This window comes from Amphiprion ocellaris, chromosome 8 (genome assembly GCF_022539595.1).
Source record: "Amphiprion ocellaris isolate individual 3 ecotype Okinawa chromosome 8, ASM2253959v1, whole genome shotgun sequence".
Lineage (NCBI taxonomy): Eukaryota > Metazoa > Chordata > Actinopteri > Pomacentridae > Amphiprion > Amphiprion ocellaris.
This window is the reverse complement of record NC_072773.1, coordinates 11,860,397-11,888,308: the sequence shown is the minus strand read 5'-3', so window position 1 is coordinate 11,888,308 and position 27,912 is coordinate 11,860,397. Positions and strand designations below refer to the sequence as shown.

The 27,912-nt window shown below is 38.9% G+C and overlaps 1 protein-coding gene across 4 annotated transcripts; it reads right to left on the bottom strand.

The window, feature by feature from the left end:
- Positions 1-78: 78 nt before the first annotated feature.
- trim33 (tripartite motif containing 33) lies at positions 79-25,775 on the bottom strand. Of its 4 annotated transcripts, XM_023264543.3 has the most exons (21): positions 25,168-25,775; positions 20,849-20,967; positions 18,749-18,902; positions 18,201-18,333; positions 16,965-17,081; positions 16,729-16,843; positions 16,272-16,418; positions 12,984-13,101; positions 12,457-12,740; positions 11,566-11,760; positions 9,336-9,392; positions 8,881-9,081; positions 7,855-7,987; positions 7,548-7,611; positions 6,696-6,849; positions 5,369-5,799; positions 4,849-4,960; positions 4,677-4,751; positions 3,895-4,047; positions 1,894-1,944; positions 79-843 (listed from the first exon to the last, which is right to left on the bottom strand). In XM_023264543.3, exons 1-21 carry the CDS (start codon positions 25,745-25,747, stop codon positions 616-618), a joined length of 3,621 nt encoding a protein of 1,206 aa, XP_023120311.3. In that variant the 5' UTR covers positions 25,748-25,775; the 3' UTR covers positions 79-615. The 4 variants fall into 4 exon arrangements, with proteins under 4 accessions (XP_023120311.3, XP_023120312.3, XP_023120313.2 ...); XM_023264544.3 differs by lacking the exon at positions 1,894-1,944; XM_023264545.3 differs by lacking the exon at positions 9,336-9,392.
- Between the last annotated feature and the right edge of the window lie 2,137 nt (positions 25,776-27,912).

Here is a 27,912-nt window from a genome sequence, read left to right as displayed (position 1 = left end):
GAGAACAGAGCCGTTGGTGATGCCGTTAGAAACGTGTACACATTTCCTGCTGTGCTTCCAATAGTCCACACATCACACTTCTTTGATGTATTTCAACAACTGGTTTTTATTGATGACGCACCCAAACATCTATACCGAAGGAATACCTTCAGTAGGCTAGATTCTCTTATTTACACAATGTTTCCACAAAGTCATACAAATACTTGGTAGGCTTCATGTCAAAGTATAGATATATTACATTAAACAGAACAGGGGATTTGTTTTATAAAGCAATTGTCACAACAAATCTACAAATGAAAATGGATGATAGAAAAGAAATGATCAACCGTTAACTAGTGTAAAACAAGTCCTACTTCAAAGTTATGTACAGGCGAGTTGAATGTCCATGAAATAAGGAAGGAACGCAGCTCTCGTCGTTTTCTGTCCTCAAGAGTTCTCGGAAAAGCAGACATCTTGTGTAGCTGATAGTAATTATCTCAAAGGCAAGGATGAGAAAAACCAAGCAGTTTGTACCGAAAACCTCATCCTTCTTGCTTTGCTGCCTCCAAAAACAAAGAAATGCACAACGTGAGGAAGACAGTTTTGCTCTTCTCTTGTTTCTTTTGTGGTTGGTTCTCATTTGATGTGGACCACTTTCTCATCCGTTTTCAACCGTTTGCGTCTGGGCTGTATGAAATCCTCCTCTGAGTCATCTGTGTCCTCCTCCTCTTCCTCCTTCTCCTTCTCATCCAGGGACTCTGTTTCAGGGGTTTCAGGGAAGCTTTGGCCAGGGAACATCTCCTGCAACTTCTCTTCAAAGTACAGGCTCACTGCCTTGCCCGATATCGCCATCTCAGATCCCACCTGTCAGAAGGGAGAGGGGTAAGAGAAGAAAGGTGTGAAGAAAGATATGGAGGGAGGTGGTGTGAAAGTATCATTGAGCAGGAAGGATGAATGGGTTGAAGCAGGGAGAAGGAAGAGGAGAATGAGGAGACAAATTAGATCTGGTTAAAACTCCTGGTGGCAGGGAGGCCCCAGCTCAACCTTGCTATGCAGAGCAGGGATGTCCTGCTGCCATGTCCCACTGTGGCTCCATGAAGCATTTCCACAACTCTGTTTAGTGTCAAAATTTCAATAGGGTGGATTTCAAAGACCTCCACAGAATTCAGCAGTTAATGAATGAACCAGAAGGGCTGAAATACAGTATCTGCATTTTTAAAGGCTGGTAAACCCTTCGAACATTTTAAATACCACTTACACACAGTTAAATTCTGTCACCGTTTCACGAAAAGAAAAGCCTAAATGCCTATCCAGCATCCATCACACACACCAGAAACTCCAACTTTATCACACCAGTACACTTTCAGCTTGCCGTGGACCAGTATGCTATGACACAAGCATTCATTCTCATCTTACACTCACATACTCCTTATCATATTAAGTTAATAGATATGAAAGTGAAAACACAGGTGAAACAGAAATAGCATGCATTTATAAGTGAAAATATATTTGTAAAAAAAATTAACTTGAGAGCCCCAGCATTCATTAAAGTTTTCACAGCTCCTTTTAAAACACTAAATGCACTCTGTGGTCACCCCCTAACACAAGTGAACTGGTTTGAAGACTTCTGAAGAAACTTCAACCAAATAAGACACAGAGAGTTTTTTTCAGGACATTCAGACACCCTCTAATCTGTTGTAACCTTCATAGTAACTTTCATTAAGATGAAAGAATGTTGGTAAAAACTCTAATCCACTTTCACCCTTTCAGTGCATAATACTTTTGGTTTAAAACCGTATGACTGCCCAGGTTTGATGCTCATGCATTATCTACGTTAAGATAAAGAGTAAACACATTTCTTGGAGCCTCAGTGGGAGGAGACAGGACATCTTTGCTCTATTTGAAACGGCTTACCTGCGTATTAATCTGTTTCTCCTCATCATAAACCTGGATTATTCGAGACATCTAAAAGGGGCAATAACATTACAACAAAGACAGTGAAGCAGGAGGAGGGGGAAAAAAGAGTTCACAGCACAGGCATGTTAGATAATAACAGATCAGAAATCTGTTTACGGCCTACTGTGCTCAACTACAAGGTGTTTATCACCATGTCGTTACCGCAGAACTTAACAGCAAGTAAAGTCACACAGACAAGAAGAAACTACAGGGTGCATGTAATCATTGGAGTTTAGCCCTCATTCATGAATCTATCTAGTTCACTTATGTGTGTCAGATCTGTTTTATCACCATGTCTTTGCTGGTACGTATATTACACTTCATTTTTCAGGTCCTAGCCTGTTTATGATGAAGTATTATCTGTATATGCTAATATGATTGCTAAAGGCCTCAAACAGGACATTGTTTTTAAGCTGCTGTGCTATATTCTCTATTTTATTAGGAATGTATGATGCTAGCATACAGAAAATTATTTGCTGTTGTGTATATAGCATATAACAGCATGTTATGTATATTTGGCTGTTCCACATGCCTGAACTCCAAGCAGTTTCTAGATATTTTTTTGCTCCAATCACATTTTTTCCTCACTGTAGGCTCATTTTTCACTCAAATATAAAGCCTCAAAGATGGCTAGAATAAGAGAGAACTCAAAAATGTATTTTGTGCAGTATGACAACATTTTATTGCATAAATATAATTGTTTAATCACTTTGATGTATTTTACAATATTTAAAAACTGGAATCAACATATGCAACATTTGTCCATGTGCCCACAGGCGTTACCAATACAGGGAAAAATGGTCACTCAACATACTATAGATATTTTACTACTTATATTTCTAATTTGTCTCAATAGCTATGTCCTATGTGCTCTGTGTAAACACAGCCTGCAGTTCAGTGGGGAAAAAAGTCCCTGAATTTTTGTGGCATGACTTTTGGTTGCAGCTGAGTCACTGATGGCTTTATATAATTTGTACTGATCAATGCAGAGTTTATTGTTTACAGAAACAGAATCCTTTATTTTTGGCAAATGTTTAAATAAGACAAGTAGAAGAAAATCGATTATTATTTATATATTACGTTTGGATTAGAAACATTTTACAGGTTTAAAAACCAACCCAGGTCTTTAATATAAAAAACAAACATTATAATTTATGTATAGTGAGGTTTTCCTGGAAGACTCCAGGACTTTACAGTTGTTTGCATTGTTTGCCAAATGAACTGATGTCTTGGCAAAGTCCGAGTTCCAGAAATCTATCCCTCCTTGATAAAACAGACGCTTTCTTGTGGTGTTGGAGCATATAAAATATCAGTCGATACTGCAATAAATCTATCTACATAACATATCAAGCACAACTGCATGTAACTACGTTCCAGTATAGGCAGAGGGTAGATATCATAAGAATCTTAACCCACAATAACATCTGAACGTTAAGAGGCAACAAAAATAAAGACATCCATTATACTGCAAAACACATTATTGCCCCCAAGAATAATATGTGAAAAGGCTATGTTAATTTTATAAAAATGTGGTCACAGCCATCCGTCACAAACAAACATGTGGTTTATCATTGAGATGCAACAGTGTTAATGGTGTTCAGACAGTGGTCCTGCAGCCAGTGTGAAGAGAGCACAATGACCTCTTTACGCTCCATCACCCAGCAGCCAGTGTTAGTAAGTATGCAAAACTCTAAACACACTACAATCCTGAAGCACCACTTCCTTTTCTGATATCAGGCTATCAGGTTAGACTAATACAACGGTTTGCTTTGTATCGGGTATGAAAATGGTCAAATTACTCCAGTAAGTTTTTGAACAGTTGTGGCGATTAAAACTCCAAACCTTATCAGTCTAACCAGTGTCTGCATGCACGCACGCACACACACACACACACACACACACACACACACACAAGCAGATGCCATTCGCCAAAGCAGGCTCCAGAGTCATGCTGCTCACCTCATTGTACTTTGCACAGTTTTTGAAGACCAGGCGCATATCAGACACAAACTCCAGGGTTGACTGGTAATACTGGGAGCTCCGTAACTGCAGCTTCTTCTTCACCCTTTTCAGGTCCATGGGCTGCTTGATAATCTTATAGTAGTTGGGCACCTATGTGTAAATAAAAAAAGTAGGTCAAATAACAATTTCATGATTTTTTTTTTTTTTAAGTATATGTATATACATGATATATAGCAATACTGTAATACACTATTATTCAAGATAGCTACATATCTATGAAAGGATATTCTTCATCACAAGTCTGTCTTAAAGGACTTTAATAAGTTCATATAATAACGTGCCTACAAAGAACTAACTCATCAACTACTAAACACACACAGAAATAATACAATATGCAATAAAATAAAACATGGAAAAAATGTGAGCCCAAAAATTACATGCTACCAGGTTTTTCAGTGCAATTCCAACTCACAAAAGGGTGAATAGAGCTTGGGATTGTTGCACAGTGGGGTAACCAGGCATCTATTGTTTTCTTCATAATTTTAACTTCAAAATGTGCTACTGTGTACAATCTGACTGGGAAGAACAACAACAAGGAGTGGGTGTGGACTAATAAAGAAAAAAATAAATGATGAAATGTTGCCACGACATGAGAAATAGAAGGAAGGGAAGTTTTGATGGTAGCAGCAAAGAGTTCACTGTCAAACTGGTTAAATTGTTTCACAATGTCGACGGACCATCACATGTCTGAACTGTGTCTGTCATGTAGAGCTACTTACAGAGCTAGGAACAGGTTCCCGAAAACCCACGCTGAGCTCATGACAGAAGATGTACAGCAGGAGGCGTTCGCATCTCTGCAGAGAGAGGAAGAAAGAAAGACAGCCACAACAGAATTTAATGTCTTGTACTAATCATGAAGAAGTTCTCCAGGGATGTGGTGGCTGTACTGACCCTTTGGTCCTCAGGATTCAGGGCCTGCTCTCCTTTTACTTTCCTGCTGTCATCGCAATACTCTACTTCAGGGTTGGTTAGACTCCGGCAAAATGTGCAGAGAAAGTCACCTCTGAAATGTCAAAGCCACACAGAGAACATTTGGAACATTCAGAATAATATAAAGTAAGGCATTTAGACATTTTATTCAGGTTAGACTAACTTATTTGCTTGCCAGTTTGGAGCTCTTAATACAAATCAGTATCTACTTTGTCAATGTGTAAAACATGTTTAGGTGTTGCTGTTGTCTCTACGCCCTCCTGAAACATTCTGCCCACTTTTTAACGTTAGGGTTCTACATGAAAGCACTTCTATGTTTTAGTGTCCGTAAATGTTACTCCCCTAATACAGGCTACCTCACTAAGAATCATTACAATTTAATAAATCTAGAGGTGTGTGACAATAGAAGATTGCCATGGCCGTATGCAACAGCCTTGTTGCTGAAAAGGTTAACAAAATGGAATCTAGACTTATCACTTACTTTGGAAAGATTTTTATGGTGGGTACATGACATTTCATGTGGAACACTTTGGGACAGCGGTCACAGCACAGCAGGTCACCACCGTTGATGCAAACAGCGCACCAGTCTTCATTGGGGTCATCATCTTTTCCACCAAGACTCTCTGTTCCAGCAGATACACCGCTCCCTTTGGTCTCTGTCCCTTTGTCTAAGTTTCCATTAGTGAGGGGAGGGCCATCCTTGCTGCTGCTGCTGTTTTCAGTGGATGATGAGGTAGTGGAGGTCATAGTGGTTGTGGAAGAAGATGCTGCTGCACTGGAGCCATTCAGTCCAGAACAAGGTGTCTCAGACTGAGGTTCTGTTTTGATGCGCTCCCCTAGTGCCTTGATAGCGTCTTGGCCTGCAGATACAACTCCCAATACAGGAAGGGGACTGTTCTCTGGACTGCTCATCTACGAAAAACATACAAAAACATCGGACCATTTTAAAACACAACATATTAATGTTGAGTTCATTTCTATAATAATCTCAGTTAGCTACTGCAGAGACACTATACAAATCACTTAAAGAATCCTGCATAGAATTCTATGGGAAAATTCTGTAACACAAAATATGGCTGTTGTACGATACACATCTTACCTCTCCTTCCAGATTCATAAGCACCAAAATGGAAAACATATTAAACCAATCATTCTGCTGCACTGACTGTTCATGGTTGAGGTTCATGACAGTTTTAACTGTGGCAAATAAACATGGTATATTTACTTGTTATCATAGCGAAGATGCAGGCAAGTGTACTTTTGTATGGTTCCTCTTTGACTTTACTGTATCCATAATTAGCAAGGTATTTGTTCAAATGTTCTGGTGGGATGGGCCAGAGAAGGAGATCATGTCACATCAGCAGTTGGTATTATAAAACTATGCACATGAATATTAGAACTATAAACCATGGTGGAAAAAGCTTCTGAATTTTTTAGAGGGAAAAAAAAAATATCTGATTTGACCGGTGTTTCTATACATGTAGTTTCTGTGTCCCACTGACCATTAACACTACACTGATGGCTCTCTGTTATATCATTTAGATAGGGGTTTGGGTTTTGTTAACCTGAAATAACTGCCTCTTTGGGCATTGCCAAGATGGCTAACAAGTAGCCAGACTTGCCTTTAAGGGTTTTGGCTACTGGAAAGAGATCCTTGTGATAGGGATAGCCATATCATGATGTAGGCAAGCAACAAGCTCAATGCAACATAAATGACAAGCTTTCAACAAGTATTGCAGTATCATATTTCACATTCTCATATTCCTTTGGCTTGTTTTAAACAGCTGATTGAAAAACAGTATTCATACCATGCAGGCACTCCTCCCAGCATCTTTGCTCCTCTCCGTCTTCAGAGAAGAAGCTGGACAGCTATAGCTGTCTTCTGTGCCAGGCTCTTGCTTCACCCTCACCGGCTCTGCTACAGCGCCACCTCCTGGCCCTGCCCTACCTGCAGAGCTGCAGCTGAGATACACACACAAAGACATACATGGAAAAAAATCTGTGACACAACTGCTTCAACTCTTTATCAACTTAAAATCCAATTACCTACTTAATATGACTTGATCGGTTTGATTAACTGAGACCACACAAGGATCTTAGCTGTTCTGTATCAGTCCCTTAGTCAAGCATATACATGCAATCACTACCTGTTACTCAAATCATTGGTAAAGCTTAGATTCCCAAAAGTCCTTTCTATACAAACTGTTCCCTATACACAATTATTCTGCTCAAAATTTGACAGCACAAAATATTTTCCTGTTTATTTCCAAATTTCAATAAACAGACAAGATTTACAAGCATGGCAGCTGACATTTTAAATGGACTGATGCAATCAGCAGTATGACTTAAAAAGAATAAACATTTGTTCTTTAAACTGATAGTCAGCTGAGACTGACAGAAAATATGAGGGCTGAGAGCAGGGGAAAGACATGCAGTAAAGGTTCCTCTGGCTGTGAAACGAACCATTAACTTGCTGCTTGGGGCATGTGCGCGCATGTGATACATTTCCTTACCACTTGGCTATCAGAGCACGACCAGCACGGTTACCTTCACAGATTATTCATAGACTAGAACTATTTGCAGATCTATTCTTTGTTAAATTAGGTGCTCTGGTGTGTCGATATTTTTTACCTTTTAAAATAGCTTGCATACTTTCTTACCTGCCTCTGCTGCCTGTGCTCGATGTGCTAGAAGGTCGTGCTGGTGTGTGGGCACTGGACAGACCTTCAGACAGAAATGAAACAGGTCATAAAACAGGAGCGATCACTTCTTATTGTACAAGTGAAAGTTGCTAAACATGTACATGCATTCAATGAGGAAGAAGTTCTAACATTTGGTAAAGGATCATCATCACTGTACACCAACTTTGTGGAAAATGAACTCATGGCTTTTACATGCAATAATTTTAGTTGCAGAATGCAAGAAATAAGCATGATATGGCACTTTAGAAGGAAGCTCTGTTGGTACCTGAAGATCCAGGGGAGTGTGTTGATAGTCCAGGTGAGGGGTTCATATCCACTGAACCCAGCTGATGCTGTGTGCTGGCTGTGATGTAACGAGAAAGAAGGTGTCCAAGGTTGCTGGACCCTGCATCCTCCAACTACCAATCCCAGAAAACCACAGAATCAGAGAACCAGGTTACTGAAGAGATCAACAGATTTTTGTAAAAGAATTTCTTTCATTTAGAAGACTATTTAAGCTACAGAGACATTTAACATCTTTAGTTGAGTTCAGCGCTAATAACCATCTAAGATGAAAGGTAGGCTTTTTAAGTGTTTTCTTGTATTGTGCACCTGCTACTGGAATGAACACTGACAAAGCTTTTCAGAAACTCTCATTCCACTGACACTTTACATCATTGCCAGCTTAGTAGGGTGTGACTTTTTTCTGTCAATTAATCTTTCAATTATTTTACCAAATAGTCCAATTGTTTAAATAACTCTTTATCTTAAAAAAAAAAAAAAAGCAAAATGACTAATTTAAGCTGATAATATTGTATGTTGTTGACAATGCACTGCAGTATGAAATGTAAGAAGAGAAACATACGTCAAAGCTGTGCAGAGACAACTGGACCAAGTAAAAGGAATCTGGAGTACTAGAACTGATGGACTGGCCAAGACAGAGTCCTGATTTCAGTCGTATCCGAACCGATCTGGGATTTATTGAATTCAAAAATAGGTCGGTCTCTCTCTCGGTCTCTCTCTCGGTCTCTCTCTCTCTCTCTCTCTCTATATATATATATATATATATATATATATATATATATATATATATATATTTTTTTTTTTTTTTTTTTTTTTTTTTTTAATAGATATTCTTACTCATTCTTCTTGATCTGAAAATATTAAGCTGCCCATCACATTGCTAATTATGTGGTTGTTTACAGAGCTAATGTTACATTAAAAATGTTTTGTTGAATAGCTTTTTGACCATTGTACAATGCTTTAATTTGAAGACAAAATTGCAACACAAACATGTTTAAAAGGTGCGCACCTGAATGGGTGGGATCTCAGGTAGGCAGGGCAGGTTCTCAGGGTTGGTGACAGAGGGGATGAGCTCGATTGGACCTATGATGGGGCTGGCAGGGCCGCGGTGAGCATGTGCGCCGGCCATACTGGCACTTGTGGGACTCGTGGGGTTAGCATTATGCAGGGATGCCACTGGGAAAGGGCCCGCATGCCCTGGGTTGGAATGCTACACAGCAGAAGAGAGATAAAGCAAATTAAGATCTTAGAAAGAACGAAAAGAAAGGGCAATGTCAGCAAGGAAGACAAAGAAAGGGAAGGAACGAGGAGATAACAGAAACAATAAAAGGAGGTCACGCACTGAGGTTCAAGAAACAGAAAATCTTTGTTGTGGGAACAACAAGGTTGCATTGTCATGCATTTAATTAACCACACATGCTGCACAAGACACATAAACAACAAAATAGGAAAAAGGTGCCAAACCCCTGATTGTAGTAAGAAACGAAACCTTTGGTGGCTCATCTCAGATTCTACAGACATCTGGACACAAAGAAAAAGGGGCTGGATATAGTGGAGGTTTCTCTTATCTAGTGCTACATGCAAGCAGCAAAGACACATTTTCATATTGTACTGTACATGATACTTGAGCAGACAGTCAGCTTCATATGTATCGATACACTGGAGAGGCAGGCCGTCTTTAAAAACAGTTTCAGTCTGCTCCCTACATCTTGGCTAAAGCATGTGAATGTTCCTATATTTAAATTTCATTTGCCATTTGTGTACCCATAATATATTTTTTAATAGTACTGTTAAAATGAAAACTTCACTGGCAAATACTTGTGAGTGCATGTTGTAATATACACTAATTAAGCCTTTTTAGACATAGAAAATGTAACATTGCTGCTTCATCAATAGGTTAAGTGAAAGTATTGTCATTTAGACATGGGTCACTTTTGCTGTAATATTCCTCAGCTTCATACAGACATCCCCACAAAGGTGAAGGACAGAATCAAGGTACACACAGAGTATTTGATATTCACACAAGATTGGATATTGCAGTACATCTAAAGTAATACAAAGTTAATCAGTGAAAATAGCAAGTATGCAGTGCTTTGCTGTGAGGTCTGAATAAATCCTGTATACATGTTGGGATAATTGATGATAACAAGTGATTAATTAAGTTAGAAGTTGTGTAAAAGGTCACTCGGTACAGAGATGCTCATATGGATCCTGCTGCTGTCTGATGCTGCAGGTATTCAACAAACTCATTGGGAAGACTCCGAAAAACAGTTGGAAGCAACAAACTAATTTTTTCAATCCTGGATTACATTTACTATCGGTGAGCCTCATTAATTTGACCTTCTAATGTCTACCTTAATTTTCGTTTATAATAGATGTGAAATTGTAGTGCAAAGTGAACGACAAAAGTGTTTTGTGATTTTGGCATCAAAATGTGCATTATCTGCTCTGTGATCTTTTGGATTGTGGGAAAAGTTTCCCTAAAATCATCTCACAAAACACAAAGTACAACGCCTTTGCATGCTTGTCCATTATTGTGACTGCATAGAGATCCGACTTGTGTTGCACTGACAGCAATACCTAAATGTAACTACATCCGACCTAGTAGGATTGCTGTCACAATTTCTGAGCAGTGTGCTCATTCAGAAATGAAGCAGGCATGGAGAGATGTCATCAGATTAACAGAAAGGAGTGCATGTCTGAAAAGGGCTCTATACTGATAAAGTGGAGTTTCTTTTAAATCTTTAAGATTACATACAGTATGCTAAACCTGCAAATTCAAACCACAATTTTGCATTTGAATTTGAATTGTGTAAAATCTTTACCTCCGACACAGCAGTTTGCATATTCATGAGAATAATGGCAGCATTGTCCCCACCTTGTTAAAAGGAAATCTGTCAAAGTCATCCACAAAAACTAGTGGACACACAACATCTCATAGCCTGTTTCCCCTGCATAGTGTTAAAGTATAGCTATTGTTGCAGGCTCCAATCTTGAATCCAATGGTAACTATCCACGACAGGGATGAGTTCTTGGAACAAAATTTTGGCCTTGCTCAGGAGAAGATACTTTATCCAAGTTCCAGGTACTTTCAGGTATTGCCATCAGTGCCTGATCAAGCAAGTAGGTGGTCATGTCACAATCAGGGCAACTGCAACGAACATCACCAGATCATTTCTGGCATTTGTCATAAATAGAGCTAAAGCCCACAGCTAAAAAATGAAGGGAAAGGGACTGAAGGGACTTTGGACTCAAAATGTACAGCAACCTGTTTACAGGCTGTGTGTGCTTTTGGCCTGTCAATGCTGAAAAAAAATCAAAGTTAGATTTTTCTTTTTAGATTTCTTGGAAACACTACATGGAAAAATTTAGGGTTCCGCTCCTAAATTTGAACATATTACAGCTGTAGGTACAAAAAGGACAAATGAAATCTCACTTTAATGTCCCAAATTATAATAGGAATTAGACAGAAGAAGTTTTATGAAAAATATACTGTAAATACTCTAAACTGTTTTCTTAGGAAGGCTGTTTGGCTTCTTCAGCCTTGCCTTGTGTATCTATACAGTAACTGACATTAGACGAGAAATGGTGTTTTGAATCACATTTCGTACATCAGTCGAAACATAACGTAAATGATCAAAAGTAAACCTGTCATTATAATTCCATGTAGTGACACCAGTGTGTTTGCACCGACCTGTCTCTGTAACTGAGGCTGCATCATGGGTGGATACTGCTGTCCATTATGTCGTGGCTGAGTGCTGGGCATTCGGCCCTGTGGTGGACCAGGTAGACGCATGTGGTGGGAGGAGGGGTACATGGGGGGTCCTGGCCCACCGTTCATACCCCCAGGCCCTCTTGGTAGCTGCTGCATACTGATGAGTCTTGGAGGCTAAACACAATCGACAGACAACACTGTGTGAAAATACACAAAACTCACACCAGGGCAAATTTCTCTAAATAGCAGACATTCTTCAGAGTCATGCAATTACATGCATTAAACAGTTATTAAATAATTTGTGTTAAGTTATTGTCATGTGTAGGTGTTGTAGCATGTATGGGATATCCGACTGTCCTTTAACCCCAGATGATTTTTCAGTTTCTCCTCGGAAATGTTATACTAGATACTTCAGGGCTTCTACCTGCGTATTGCAAGACCTGCAGCGTCTCAGGTCTCAGCATCAGAGATTTCTTTCATGTATTTTTAAACAACACAGTAGGGCACCTCGCTTGGAAACATATATAACTGAGGTGATATTCTCCTGATTACAAGTCAGTTTATGACGAAAAGGACTTTAAAGCTGTTATTTTTGGTAAAATTGCTGCATAATGTTGCGTTAACTAATTAATTTGGAGTAAATGACATGGAAAATGCAAAACACAGATATGGTGTTTTAGGTCTCATCAAAGTGATAAAGAGAGAATCTGACTGAATGAATGAATGAATGAATGAATGAATGAAAATGTAACTTGTGTAATAATAATAAATCTTAAATATTTTAGCTCACTAGACTAGATTAATCAACTGGAGCACAGATTTAACATTCTATTCTGCAGCAATACCTTGTTTGGTGAATGTTTTCTGTACCTGCTGCTGCACCATTGGTGGTCCAGCCTGTCTTGCATGCTGCTGGGACATTTGTGAGGCGATGCGCATCTGTTGCTGGATCTGCTGCTGGTGTTGCTGTTGTTGCTGCTGTTGCTTTTGCTGTGCATAAGCTGCCTGCTGCATGTGCTGCAACCGGAGCTGGGCAAGATTGATTTGTCCTGGGTGTTTGCTTGGGTGACCTTGTCCCGGGGAAATGGGCGGTCCTCCTACCATCACATTGGGTGGCTGTGCAGGTGGAGGTGGTTTCTCAATTACCAAATTGCCTATAATAGGAAGAAAATGGATGCCCATGAAGTGCATGTGCTGTAGGCAGCTGTGCAATATTCATTTATTGTGTTTATACACCAGGGATAGCTTTTTGTAGAAATAAAAATGCAAAGACAAAAAAAATCTGATCTTCCATGATTTAATCTCAATCAGAAAGAATAAATAAGAGACTAAAAGTCAATATATAATACAGAAAATATAAACTGATGAGGGATAATAAGGTAATAAACTTATCTCACCTAGATTCACTACATTCTTGGCCCAAAAGGTGGGGTCACAGAAGAAGCGCACAACTCCATTTGCCTGGGGTGCTGGCTCAAGTCTAGCCTTGAAGAGCTGGCGAAGCTGGAACAGAATCTACACGCATGCGCACAGAGAGAATGATGTTTTTTAGTTAGTGAGCTTAGCTCTATTAGAGCAACAAATAGTCCATTTGTCAACATGCCTTTTGGGACTGTTACTGCACAACTGCACAAGTAAGTTGTCTAAATTTTCATTTGCTGTCCCTTGGTGGAGAAAAAAATCCTATCCACATAAAGTGGGGGGAAAGCCAGTTCTACAACCGCACGAATATATCTAGAAAAAGAGGCTTGGCCAGCAGAATACTCTAAGCATGATGTTGCATTCCTAAACCTTTATGCAGACTTGCAGGCCAGAAAAATACAAAACACCCTACATCAGATAGTTTTTTACAGTTCAGATATGTTTATGACCTCTGTGTCCCGAGTATTGCCAGAAGCAGAGATAACCCAAATGTTTCTAAAAGCAATGATTTAATACAAAATTTTATTTGATTTTTCTAATGTACAAAAAATGTTGGGATACTCTCACTGCTAAACTCAATGTTTATGACAAAAAACTGTCATACTGTCTGTGACATAAATTCGGTTTTGTTCAAGGCGCGCTGTAAGCTTTGGCTTCCTCAACGGCCAAACTGCTTGGAACCATTGATCATTGGCTTCCAGAACTACTGCAAAGAATCATGTGTTTTTTGGACAAGGTTATTTCCTTGAACTCATACATTAAATAACTAACTTGTCTCAGTATTGTCCAATTCAGGAACAGCCTGTCTCAAAATGATTTTCAAAAACTGGTTCTGGATTAAAGACTCCATAGTCACTTTATACATTGGTTGCACTAATGTGCCCAAGTTTTCCATGTAGAAGCAAAAAAACCCACATAATTTAGGTGCACCCAAAACCTTCATTGCACCCTTTGGCACCAAAAATCAAATTGTAGGCTCTCCCATTTTTCTTAGTTCCCACACCTGCAAATTTCTTAACACACTATGCCTATGACCATAAACAGGGAAAAAGGTGCAGATAAATGTTTCATACATTTAATTTATTCATCTTTGCCTACATCCCATAGTGAAAGTGATTTTTTATTGTTATTTATGACTTCTCACTGTTTCAGTTTGCTGCTGTCTAGTGCTGCAATATTTCAGGGTGGGGGATTGCCCTGTCTCCATTTCAATTTAGAACATCTGCGGTGTATTGTACATATATACAGTAGAGTACAGGGGTATTCTACTAAAACGAAAGCCATGGGAACCAGACATGTATTTAGTTTGTGATTTAGAAATCATATAAATATGTTTTTATGTTTGGCCCATTTTAACTGCTGGTACTGCAGCTGACAGAACACAAATAAGAAAACTGATCAGTTTATTAATATTTATTACAGAGAAAATTCAATCGGTAACATTAGTTTCACTTTGATTTGGCCACAAATTAAAGTGATTTTCTTCATTATGAGACGGTGTCAGACCTACATGCACTTCAATACAATGTCCTGTTTGAATATATGAAGTTTGATAGTTTAATTGTGCAGCTGTCTGTTAGAAATAATCAGCTGCATTGATCGGTAAAATAAATATAATAGCACACGATTAACAGTTTTCTACCAGCATTCCTGTCTTACAAAATTTCCAGTTGCAGCGTTTTTTTACCATCAGAAATTCTTATGTTAATTGTTGTTCTCCATTAAAACAATCTGTTGACTGAAGCAGTTGCATAGGATCGGTTCATTTTGTGAAAAACGAGTCAAATGATCGTTAAACGTTCCTGTTTGTGTGGACGAGTTTGAAGCAGAAAGTCTGAGTTAACAAAGAAAGTTGAAAACCACCTTCATACCTGTTACTTTTGACTGAGGTTTCAGTTTTTGTCGAGCTGTCTTACACAAAAGAAGCCTGACTACGTCAAACTGCCTTTGTAGTTCAGTCCTCTGATCTGCTAAATGCCGTGAACACTAGAAAAGCTGTGCCTGTTAACATAGAAGCCTCTCGTCAAATTTTAAATCCCCTTATATTTTACTGATTATAGGTCTGGGTCCGTATAGGATGAAGTCTGGATCCAGACTCGGACCGCCAGCTAGCGACCTGGGGTCTAGTATGTCGTGGATTAAACGAAGCCTCGATTCAGACAATTTTGTCTCAAGGAATTTTAGGATGTAGGAGCGGCATGGCTCAGTGGGTAGAGTGGCCGTCTTGTAACTGGAGGGTTGCCGGTTCGATCCTCACCTGGAGCGCACATGTCCAGGTGTCCCTGAGCAAGACACCGAACCCCTAACTGCTCCTGATGGGTCGTGGTTAGCGCCTTGCATGGCAGCTTCCGCCATCAGTGTGTGAATGTGTGTGTGAATGGGTGAATGTGATGTATAATGTAAAGCACTTTGGGTATCGTTACAGGTATAGTAAAGCGCTACATAAATACAGACCATAATCAAATTACTCAAGGAATTGTTTCAGCCCTAATCCCAACAGAACAAATTGCTCTCGGAAGGCAGCGTTTTCTGTGATTCTTAGTGTATCCAAAAGTAGAACAGGAGACAAAGGCCACAGCTTTCAGACTCCTCTTCTGTGGAACCAGCTCCAAGGTTCATGTTTTAGAGACTAGTCTTTTCTTTAAGGATTCGGCTATAAAACTTTATTATTTAAAAGGCTGTAGTTAGAGCTGGCTCAGGTGACCCTGAAACATCTCTTTCATATGCTGCTATAAGGTCAGGCTGCCTTCCCACGATGTACTGAGTACCTCTACTTTCTTCTGTAGACCTTTCCATGCATTTATATGCCTATATTGAATGTTACTAACTTTGTGTCTCTTCTATCCTGTAGTTTGTGTTTTGTCCATGCTCCCTATATCTTTCTGCTGTTATCTCCGGCTCCAGAGTTGCAAGTTTCTGATCTGTGGTGACTTGCTTTACCTATCTGCCCTGTGTTTATTGTTTACTGTTTCTCAATCCTTATCTTTTGTCGCTCACTTCTTGATTCACTCAAGACATTGCAACAGATAACAGCCCTTCCTGAATCTAATTCTGTTGAAGGTTTCTTCCAGTTAAAGAGTTTCTTCTCCCCACTGTCACCAAATGCTTGCTCAGGGAGGAATTATTGGGCTTCTCTCTGTAATACTGTACGGTCTTGACCTTACTATATAGGATGACATTAAATGACCTATGTTATAATTTGGCGCTATGTAAATAAAAAATGTAGTGAACTGAAGTGAATTTGGGGATGTTGATAAACATACCAGCCTCTTGCTGTACAGCAGCGCTGTACTGCTGCCAGTAGAGATGGCCCAGTGGCAGAAGTTGAGCACATGGTGGATCTGTTGGGCCAGCTGGGTAGTATCCTTATGCTGAGCCACAAGCCTCAAACTGCGCTCTTTGGTCACATTCTAGGTAAAAAGTGAGATTATTCAGGTTAAGGAACTGCTACTCAAACAGTCTGAACACCCTAACTGAATGAATGTGTTTCAACTAAGCCAATTGTAGCTGTGAAAAAGCTATTAAAAAGATATTAGCATATGCATGGAGATGGATTAGATCTTTAGATTTGATTAGATTAAAACAGAATCATTCCCCTGGGAACAGACTGAGTTATTATAAATGTATGCAATGACGGTTTCACATCCATTCCATCAAAGCTATTATCTTTCACAGCAACACATTATGATGTTCATTGCCAGAGTAATCATGTTCTCTTACCTCCAACTGCTGCAACAAAGACTTTCCCTTTTTGTTGATTTCATTTATAAGAGTAAATACAGCAATTTTAATCTCATGCTCCACCTTCTTATGCGTCTCATTTAGCTCTTTTAACCTGGATTTCAAAAAAAGAGAGAGAACACTTCATTTAGAAATACTAGCCACCAGTATATACATTCAGATACTATGTGAATGGGCAGCAAGGGGGAGGAATCTGGTCATGTAAAAACTCGCACCTGCTTTGCACCTGAGAGACAGAGTAATGGACATAGTTCTTCTTTTCTTGCAGCTTGGCCATATTGGTTTCAATGATGCCTTTATGGTTCTGGAAAGCCTCTTCCAGAAACTGGTACCTAAGAAACGATAGACAACACCCAGTCACCAACAATTTCCTGAATGACTGGATTTACTAGCTTGCTGCTTAACAAAAGCAAAAAATGTGGGGTGAAGTGGAGACAGAGACGGATGACTGGGCAAAAATGAATGAAGCTGCTATTGAAAATAAAGTTAATTTTAAAGATGGCAAAAAAAAAAAATTGCGATGAAGTTGCCATATCAGTTGGAAATGATCACATTTTATTCAACAGGACACAAGCATCACGCACAAAATTTATGAGAGTCTGTGAGCAACATGTTCATTTGTTTGCTTGATGGTAGGATGGAGCACTATTCTTTTTGTTTTTTTACAACCACGAAAAAACTTCCATTCACCTTGCAAAATAAGTCCCTGATTATATAAATACAATGAAACACCAGCCTGACAAGGATAACAAATTGATATCAATGACTTCATGGACTGAAGAGTTCCTTGCGGAAACACCGAGTCCAATGATAAACCAGCTGACAACTTAAATTTGGCTGATTTACATCACCAGTGTTAGTACTACAAATCCTGACCCACAAGCATGTTTCAGAATAATTTTCAGAACATATCGAAACAAAGTGAAACCCATGGCTGCCTGCGAGATAGGCATCCAGTCAAAGCCTTATTGCTTGCTGTGAGAAATAAATTCAAGTAAATGCAAATATAGTTAGTAGCCTATAACACAGGGCTTAAAGTAAGGAAAATTTCTGCGCCCAAAATCTCTTCAGTGACGAGGAGAAAAGTATGGAGGGAAGGGGGGCTCAAGAAATGAATGAATGAATAAATGAATGAATGAATGAATGAATGAATTGAAAATTAACATGGTCTTGTGAGCTGTGGCCTTCCAAGCCAGACTGATGATGGCTGTGTTGCATATCAACTTGTTTCAGAAAGACAAGAACACGAAATCTAATCATTTCTTTAAAAGGTCAAAATGGCCAAAAAATGCATCATCTACTCACCATTTCTTCATCTAGACATATTAGTCTAATAACTGTATCCAAGTCCAAACACATCTTTCAACTAGTACATAACTAGTTACAAAAGCTAAAAGAGAACAGGTTAACAGTCTATTAGTAATAAAATAAATGTGTGCTTGCTGAGTTACCTGTGTTCCTTGTGTTCCAATAGCTGGCAGTCCCTACAGGTCAAAGTGTCACAAGTCTCACAGAAAAGCTTCAGTGGCTCCTGCTTGTGGATGGGACAGAAAACCGGCCTCTGTCCTGATGTCCCAACAGACTCTGTAGATACATAGAAGAGGAGACACCACTCAGGACAGGCAGGAGAAAGACAAGAAGATAATTTCCCCTAAGAAACCACAATGAAAATGCAGAGCAAAAGAAAGATATACAATAAACCCTAACAGAAGCCATAGCAGTTATGTCAAAGCCTATTTAAGACTGAAAACAGACGGAAAACAACACAGAAAGAGCCTAAGAAAAATCTGCATTGAGGTTTAGGATGTATAGTCTCTCCAGCTAGAGGTATCATCTAAGCAACAAGATCTGCAGCACCATTACCATGGCAACAGCCAATCAGTAGGAGCCAATCAGCATTCACTGTGTTATAACTACGGTTAGTCTCACTCAGCTCTTTGCAGTTTTAGCTTCTCGAAGCAGTTGTCAATGCTTCATCTGTGAGGGTCCGTCATCTTACCGGAGGCGGCATCAGCATCCTCCTTAGTGTGAATTTTATGGTCCTTGGTAATTTTGACTCTCTGATGGGCCTCCACACAGGTCTTACACAACCATTCTCCACACTCCACACAAAAGCCTATGGTTCCTGCGTTGTCCTCACAACTTGTGCACACCTGAGAAAGACAACATCAGTAAGTAGCTAAAAGAACTCTACACAGAATCAGAAATGGATTTAGTCTTGCCAGAATCAGCACTGGTGGTCATATCCTCAAAAGATATTGCCTTGATACTGACATAGTGCTTTAATTTTTACTTTTTTAATGGTTGCATATATTGCTAATAAAACACATCCTTATATATCAAAGCCTGTATGATCAAAATCTGGTCCTAGGGAGCAAAGTAAACTAAAATCTAAAAATATTATTATTATTATAATTATTATTATCATTCCTATCATCATTATCATCATCACTTCTTGTTTGTAATGGCAGGTGACAGAAAGCTGAAGTGAAACTAGTCTTCTGGGCTGTATTCCATAAATAGGGAAGCCTCATTCAAAATCCAACAGACATTTGCAACAATGCTAATAACTAAAAATTCAGTCTTGGATCAGATTCAATTTTCAGGTCATACCTCTGAATCATCCTTGCTATACTTGATATGCTCATCTATGCACTGTTTGTATCTTACTACCAGCTATATATGTAGTATATTTAATGCCAGAGCCTTACACCGTAACTTATGAATCAGTTTCAATGTAAGCTTATAATTTGTATGTATCATCTAGCTTACCATGCATGTATCCAATTGTGTGTTATATGTTCCTTGTTCCCCACCCCTCTCTTCTCCCATCCCTCCCCCTCCTTCTTCCCCTCCCCCTTTAACTCTACCTCTCTACCTCTTCTGTCCCTCTCAACCCGCCAGCCAGCAGGCGGATGGGTCCCCCCACATAAAGAGCCGGGTTCTACTCAAGGTTTCTTCCTGTTAAAAGGGAGTTTTTTTCTTGCCATTGTCGCCTTAGGGCTGCTCTGGGGGTTAAGGCATATGGGTTCTGTAAAGTGTCTTGAGACAATTTGACCTGTAGTTGCCGCTATATACATAAAATTTTATTGAATTGAATAGCGCCACAGGAGAGAGGGTACGTTTTTCTACGGTCACAATAATTGCTAACCTTCTTTGGAATCACAGCATTTCCATGTTCAAGTAGAAAGGGCTCCTTTGAATGTCAGTTTGTCTGATAGTACGGAAAAAACTGACTTCCAGGGACTAATTTTTTCACAAAAACTGATGAAAAAAATGCTAAATAAAAGATTAAACTAAGTAACTGAGCCAGTGGTACAGAGATGTCATGACTTGGTTCCATATGGGGGCAGAGTTGAAAAAAAATTGAGGCTTCACACGTTATACTTCTGTAAAGTGCCAGACAAACCTGTTGCACAGGTTGAACATGGCAAGTATACCATGTAAGGACAGCAGGCCTACATACCAAGAATGACTGGAAAGCAATATTAATCAGTTAAACTGTATAGCTTTGGAAATTGTTTTAAAACAATACAGGCCCTTGCACGTGCCTGTGTGAGATATAAACCACGAAAGTCATCAAAAGAAAGGCTATTCCCACAATGCTGTCAAATTAGCCACATCTACCACTATTACTTGGCTTACTTTGTTCAATATCATAGAATGGTAAATGTACAATTGATTTTTAATATTTATTTGTTCAAATTAAATGGATCTGGTGCATAGTTAGATACAAGTTTTGTGAATCATGGCTGTGTTACACATCTCATACTTCTTTTTAAATGCATAATACAACAACTGTTACCGAATACGCCTTGCTTCATGCGGTATACATACAACTGGGAAATACTACTTCGTCATAATATTGCAACTGGTGTGAAATGAGCCATCACTTGTCGGCTTTTCAAGCCTTTTTTTGCTCGCACAAGACAATGGGACATACGTGAGGCATTTGTGCAGAGGACTGTGGGTCAGAATGGCAGGAAAAGCATGCTGGCTTGCATACCTCCACCATACAGCAGAAGAAAGCCTACAAGCATCAGTGTGGATACACTTATCTACAAAGCATCATGGCTACAAACCAGTCATTTTTATTTACCTGTGCAGCGTTTTCATCAGACGTGCTGTTGGCCTCTGTTGTATCTTTGACAAAGTAGTTGTCAACAATGTCACTTTGTTTGTAGTCCTGGTGGCAAACGGAACACCGCATAACATTTACTACAGACACAAAGGAGGAGATGAGGGAAGACACAGGTCAAACAAAGTCAAAAGGTCCAACACTGACCAACAAATTCAGTCCATATTGACAATTTATTGATGACTAATCAATCAAATGGAAACAACGTCCTAGAAGCAGTCAATGACAAGCCCACAGGTAAGCTAGTACCTGACTTATAGAGCCACTTAACTCTCAACTAAGAATAGTCCTGTTCCAAACCTAAGAGGATTAATAAGAGGCCTTCAGCAGACATTCTTCATATTTCCATCATTTCCTTTAGGTAAATTCCTGTTGTTATTAAAAATTCTTGGCACAGTAGGACATCCATGCCTATTCATGGGGCCTAATTGATTTAGCGCTTGTCTCCAAAAGATTCAATTTCATCATCCTTGGCATTTTTATTACAATATTAAATCACATGGTCAAACAACAAGGACTGTTCTATTTAATCACTTTATTTGGCTTCGTTAATAGAATTAGCAGAATTATTGCTATATTCATAGATGCCAACAAATAATTAGCTCAGCGCATTAATTTTGCCACTTATTTTCTGAAGTCTTAGATTTGTCACAAGATTAAACTTCACATAAATGTTTTAAATTAAGTCAGCATAATTTGCTGCCCCTCCTCCACCTCATCAACCCATAAATCCCCCCCACCAGCCAGCTGAGGTAAAAACCGGCATAAGCTGGTTTGAGCCGGTCTACACTGACTTGAGCAGCACACAGCCGGTTTGTGTGAGCTCCAGCTGCATGGGTCGCTGTGTGATTGGTTGTGAAAGCAGCTGGACTGGGATTGTGTTGAGGAACCCACACAACCCCAAAGTGCACACAGACATACACACATGCACAAAAACAAATGTATCACACAGCTGTCACTTTGAAATGGAGCAGTCCATGCTCTACCGCACATCTGTATATAAAAATACGCACAAACACAATTAAAACTTTAATTGAAACAGGACTGGGGTTGTGTTTCCTCAGATTCATCAGAAACACATCACCTCTCCTACAGAAAATAGGAAATGGAAACAAAACTATAACAGCATAGTTTAATCAGAATCACAAAATCATTAGATGAAATTAGGCTAGTGTTTCACCCATTAATAACCTAGTTGTTATGTATATGGTAGAAGCCATTAGTACAGATGATAGATAATGATTACGCAAAGAAAAGATCAAACTTATCTTGCAGAAGTGACAGATGTTACATCTCAATTCTGCTTCGCAATCGCAGTGATTTTGGCTTATATACAGCAACATGCTAACCAAAATGTAGATTCTGAGATTTGGCTTTAAAGTATTGTGCCACAGTTTATTTAGATTTGAATCTGATTTTGGTACAGCAGCACAAAAAGTGTACCGTAATGATGCAAAAATGTATTTTCACAAAAAAAAAGCAGAAAGAAATGATATGAGAAAAACTGATGTGTAGTTATCAAGCAGTATTGTGAAGGTTATTGCACATTTAACTTGTGGATCAGATTAAGTATTCTGACAAGTCATGTGATATTCCAAGGCCTGTATCAGTACATAGCAGCTACTAGCGATTACAGAAGACTCACCTGGCTTTTATATTTTCTAATTTCTTTCAGAGATAAATTTAAGTGATCGGACTGTGAATCTGTCAATATGAATGTGGTTTTTGGTTTCATGATTCAACTCAAAATTGACACTGGAATCAATTTTAAAAAAAAAAACAAAACAAAACACTGAATCCTGTCTGTTGCCCACTTCAAAAGAAACATACTGAAAGCAAACTGGCATTAGACAGACTAGACAGTCAGATCCATCTGTGTGTTTGGGGAGTTCTCTGAAGTGTGATTTACCTGCAATGCAATTTTCTATCATGTAAACAATTTGGCAGTTATCACAAAATCTGGTCAATTGTCATTAGCCAGCCTTCCTTTGACAAGTTAAAGCACAGAGGTTAATACTATTAATCAGTACCCTGACTAAGTGTTTTGACCAAGGCAGGGATGACATTATTTTGTAATCCTTTAGTTGAGGTCATGTTAATCAATGTTCTAAATCTGGTTACTAACAAACCTTTTGCAAGATTCAACTGTAAAGGTGGTCATGGTCAATAAATCATTTTCTGAGACATAAGCTGTTTTATAACTGAGGAAAATGCACTGGAAAATTGCTGTGTAGTTCATTATTACATTAACCAAGGAGAAGTGCTTTAAGATGCCACCTTCCAAAACTTCAGCCTGGGTATAACTGAGCCTGGCAGCTATTAGTCATATTGCTTTTACAAACTCAATATACTAATAAACACCAATTTTAAAACCACTTATTCGACAATATGTACCTGTCTGAACCTAGAAACAATCCTTTGGGGTAACAGGCAGCCCTGCAAATATGATTCATACCATGTGACACTGAATTGCTCCTAAAAGCAATACTAATGTAATTCCTGAAAACAGAATTTAGACCATGTGATATTAAAAGTCACCATAGAGACCGAGACTAATAAAATTATATGAGGCTTGCTGGCAGGTACTGTAAGTAGGTAAAACTGTGCAGACATAGCTAAAAGGAGAATGAAGAGTAATATAAGATGTCATCATGAGACGGTCTTGTATGACCCATCATTAAATTGGAAATGTGATGCCTAATTTGTGTAGACTGTCAGAGCACACAGGAGTTTTACATGAATGTTGGGTTAGAGTTGGTTAAATTTTCTGGCTTCACAATACTATACAATGAAAACTATTCATGCGTAGAGATTGAAATAAATATGAAATCAGTTCAGACACCATCCAGGGTGGTATCAGTCAAACTACTCTACAAAATGTCAACTGATGGCAGTACAGATTTAGATGAAATTTCCAGAAGTCTACCTTTTGGAAATGGGTAATGTGGAGATTTTTTTCTGATAGAAGAGTTGAAAATGATAAAGAAAATTCTCCTAAGGAGCATTTGTATTTTAAACTGCTCTATTTTGATTTTGCTTTAGCCAAAAACTGCTCTCAGAATAAAGCTTCTGCTCCACCACCTGAACTGCTGTTGACTGGGGCTTTTGCCAGCTACCTGGCAATCAAGCTTTGCAAAAATATGTCAACATCATGAGTCTACAAAAGGAGGAAATGACGTGCACATACATCTTTTAAAGGCAGCAAAGCAGGAAATATATAGACAGGACACATTTGTCAGTGCACTTACACTGCAGCAAAAATGATACTGCATTGCATTCACCCAACAAAGAAAAAAATAAAGACCATCTTTCGTACTTGTGATTTTTGTATTGCACACTTAGTGACTGTCTTGAAGTTATAAGAAAAAAATAGTGATTAGAAGATCTGAACATCATAATTACAAAAAAGGATCTGATCATTTCAAAATAAGGACATACATTTTATAGATGAGAAAAAAATGCTTTTCGGATATAGTGCAGTTGTATTTTGATGCACTTAAATACAAATTTAGCACACTGTTCACATGTTAACATAACATTTGGAATTCTGGTACTCCAGTAAGAATATTTTAGTACATAACTATTTTTTACACCAGTATTTCCTTTCACTACGGAATATCTTTATTAGTAGTTGTTACCGAATATACAGTGGTGCATTACCAGTGTGACTAGTAGCCTCAGTGCTTGATCAGCATCCACTCATGTTCTTGTAATCTTGCAGGTATCTTCTGAAAAGGAACTGGAGTCCAAATACTATGACTATATTTCTGAAGGGGAAGGAACCCTGAGGAAATGGTCCTTTGCTACTGACTACAGCATGTATGGAAGATCATAAGTACTGTAAGCACCACTGATTCAGCATTTATATTATTTCCTAACCTTTCTTTTTCCATTTAAAACTAAACCGTTAATTTTGCTTCATGTTGCTCACTGCTGCCTATTATGCTGGAAGAAGTGATAAACTGTTGGCCCATGTTCTTCAGGGAAATGGGATCGTATCTAGCCACAAATAGGCCAGCAAACCAAGTTCCTCTGTTTAACGGAACTGCCTGAAATTCAACTCCCTGGAAGGTAAGCATCTGTGTTTTAAGGTGTGAAGTGTCAGATGAACCATCCACCTGTTACGTGGTGTACCTCAATCTCTCTGCCAAATCATTGACATTTACCTTTCCAACTGTTGAAGCCAAAACTTCTGACAGACAGCAATTCAATTCAAACAACAGATGACAGAGCAGAGGCCTGCTCACAGGTAGATCTACTTACTTGTGAAAAAGACTCACCTATATGTGTGTCAGTTTGCCCGTGTGGTCCAGGCACCTGTACGCTAATCTGTCTGTCTGGTTGCGGGATACATTTTAGGCAAAAGGAGTGCAGACAAGGCAGAAGTTTTGGTTCACAGTCTCGGCTCTGAAGACTTTGTTTACACACTGCGCACGTATCCAGTAAATTAATGGGAGTGGATACCGGCGTGGCGGCTGGAGCCGTAGGAGGTGGAGACATTTCGGTGGTCAGTCCGCCAGCTGGAGTCTCCCCGATCGCTGGGGTTTCAGGTGCCGCTGGCTCTGCAGTAGTGCTGCTGGTTCCAGTCGGGCTAACGGCGTTGCTAGCGCTACTGTTGGCTTCCCCAACCGCAGCAGCAGCCGCCGCGCCGCTGCTACCGTCCCCTCCTTCACTGGTGGGTGTAGGTGCCTCGGTACCGTTATCGCGGGACTCGGATACTTCATCTTCCTTTGAATTTCCTCCTATAACTATTACCGCATGTTCGGCTTTCGTCTCTGGCTGCTCGTTATCTTGCGCAGAAGGCACTGAGTCTGAATTTGCAGACGGTTCCATATCCTCCTCGCCTTTGTTATCCGCCATCTTCCTTCCTCTTATAGCCACTGCACGTTCTGCGTAACTTCTCGAACCAGGACTACGTATGATTACGTCATGACGTACTCTAAGACCCGTGTTTATTTGCTTGTTTATTTATTCACTTAATGAGAATGCGCCATCTACGATCACATTTAGAATCAACTTTAATGGCCAAGTACGTCCTCAACATACAAGGAATTTGGTTTTGGCTGTTGGTGTCACCGTAGGAATGAGGAGAAAGGATAAAAAAAAATATAGAAAGAATAAGAGGGAAAAAACAGTAATAATAAAAATAAATATAGCACAATATATATCGATATTTACAAAGCTAGAACGGAATGTGTAAACACAGTAGTGTATGATTTAATAGGAAAACTATATCTATCTATCTATCTATCTATCTATCTATCTATCTATCTATCTATCTATCTATCTATCTATCTATCTATCTATCTATCTATCTATCTATCTGAATTTTTAAAATTGTTTTGTCAGCAAATACATCTTGTGTATTAAGTTACATATTTTTGTCTGTTTAAATATACTGAATAAAATGGATAATCCACCGCAAAACAAAACAAAACAAACAAACCTAGCAGGCTACTTTACTCCATAATCCAGACCTCAGCAAAACGTCCAGTTTCAGCTTAATTTTCATTGTGGTTCTTTGCTGCCCAGAGGTTGAGGTTGTTACCTGGAGCAAAGAAATCAGTAACACTCAGATGGTGCAAGGTAGGGAAAATGCCAACAGAAATGACAAGCCAATGGCAGGCTTATTACCCACAACTTACATCCAGAGAGTCACATTCTTCTGTGATTGTGATTACACTGGTAACCAAAACAGCTGAAACCAGAAGGTGAACTTATAGAGGTCGGAGTGAAGTGACTTTGTCCTAAGTGATGTACTGTGTTTTGTCTTTAGCAATCATGCCAACAGCAGTGTGGGGTAACATGAGTCCTCAAGAGTGTATGAGTTTAAAACTGAGTCTTGTGTTCCCCCTTTGCCACAATTTTTTCTTTGTATGTTTAGATGTGCCTTTAAAGGAGAGATAGTTAGATTTTAGATTCCACCATTAGGTCATGTGTGTCATTCTACACAGAGAAAATGACATTCATATTCACTTTTACATCACTTACAGCTAGTTTGTACATACTGGCTCCAAGTTTTTTGCTTGTTAGTTTTTTGTTGTTGTATTTCTATTGCTTTTTGTTTGTTTGTTTTGTATTTATTTAAGTGCGGTATAGATTCCACGATAACTGAAACTGATGTTGGCATGTAAGCAGCTGTTGAGTGTACTGAATGTGACTATCTACCAACTAAACAAAACGGCATAGGTCAGTCAGTATTTTTGTAATGAAAAGTTTTTATCATTTCATATTCCAGCTAGTCCTCAAAAATCATGTTTTTCATATCAGTCCATTTAAACCTTTAAGTTACCTTTTATACTTTTAAAGAAATTGTAATATTTGTATGCCTACCCCAAGCTCTTTATCACTGGTAATATCATACAAGAGCTGATGCAGTACACAAACTTGGAGGGACGGAGATCAGCAAAAGCTGGAGGAAAAGAGTGGAAAAATGTCAACAAAATGGATGTTGACATTCTTCTATTGCTGTTCTGTGTAATATTCTTCTTTTTTATTTATAAAATAAAAAATAAACATATTTCAAAAATGAAATCATTCTTGTGTGGACAGAAATATAATACGAACAATAATATAAATTATTATTCTTCACCAAAATTACAAAAACGGCATAAAACCACATTGAGTCTTATGCGGGTCACTTTTGACTCACTTATGGAAGAGTGTAGAGTCCAATCACTCATGCATCTAAGGCAGGGGTGTCAAACATAAGGTCCTCGGGCCAAAACCGGCCCACCAGAAGATTCAATCCAGACTGCGGAATGACTTTGCAAAGTGTAAAAATTACAGAGGTGAAAATGAATACTTCCTGTGAAAGTATTTAAAGATATTGAACATTATGCAATGTAATGTGAGTCAGCAGCTTCAATGTGACTGAGTTTGGTTTGCTTGAACTCTATTGTTGATGTACTACCACAACTTTTATACATTTTTTTATGTAGAAATTTTCTGCATTTACAAGGCAGGGGGATAACTTAACCTTCTTCCTTAATAGTTCCCACTTTAGTTTGTGTGGTGTGGTGTGT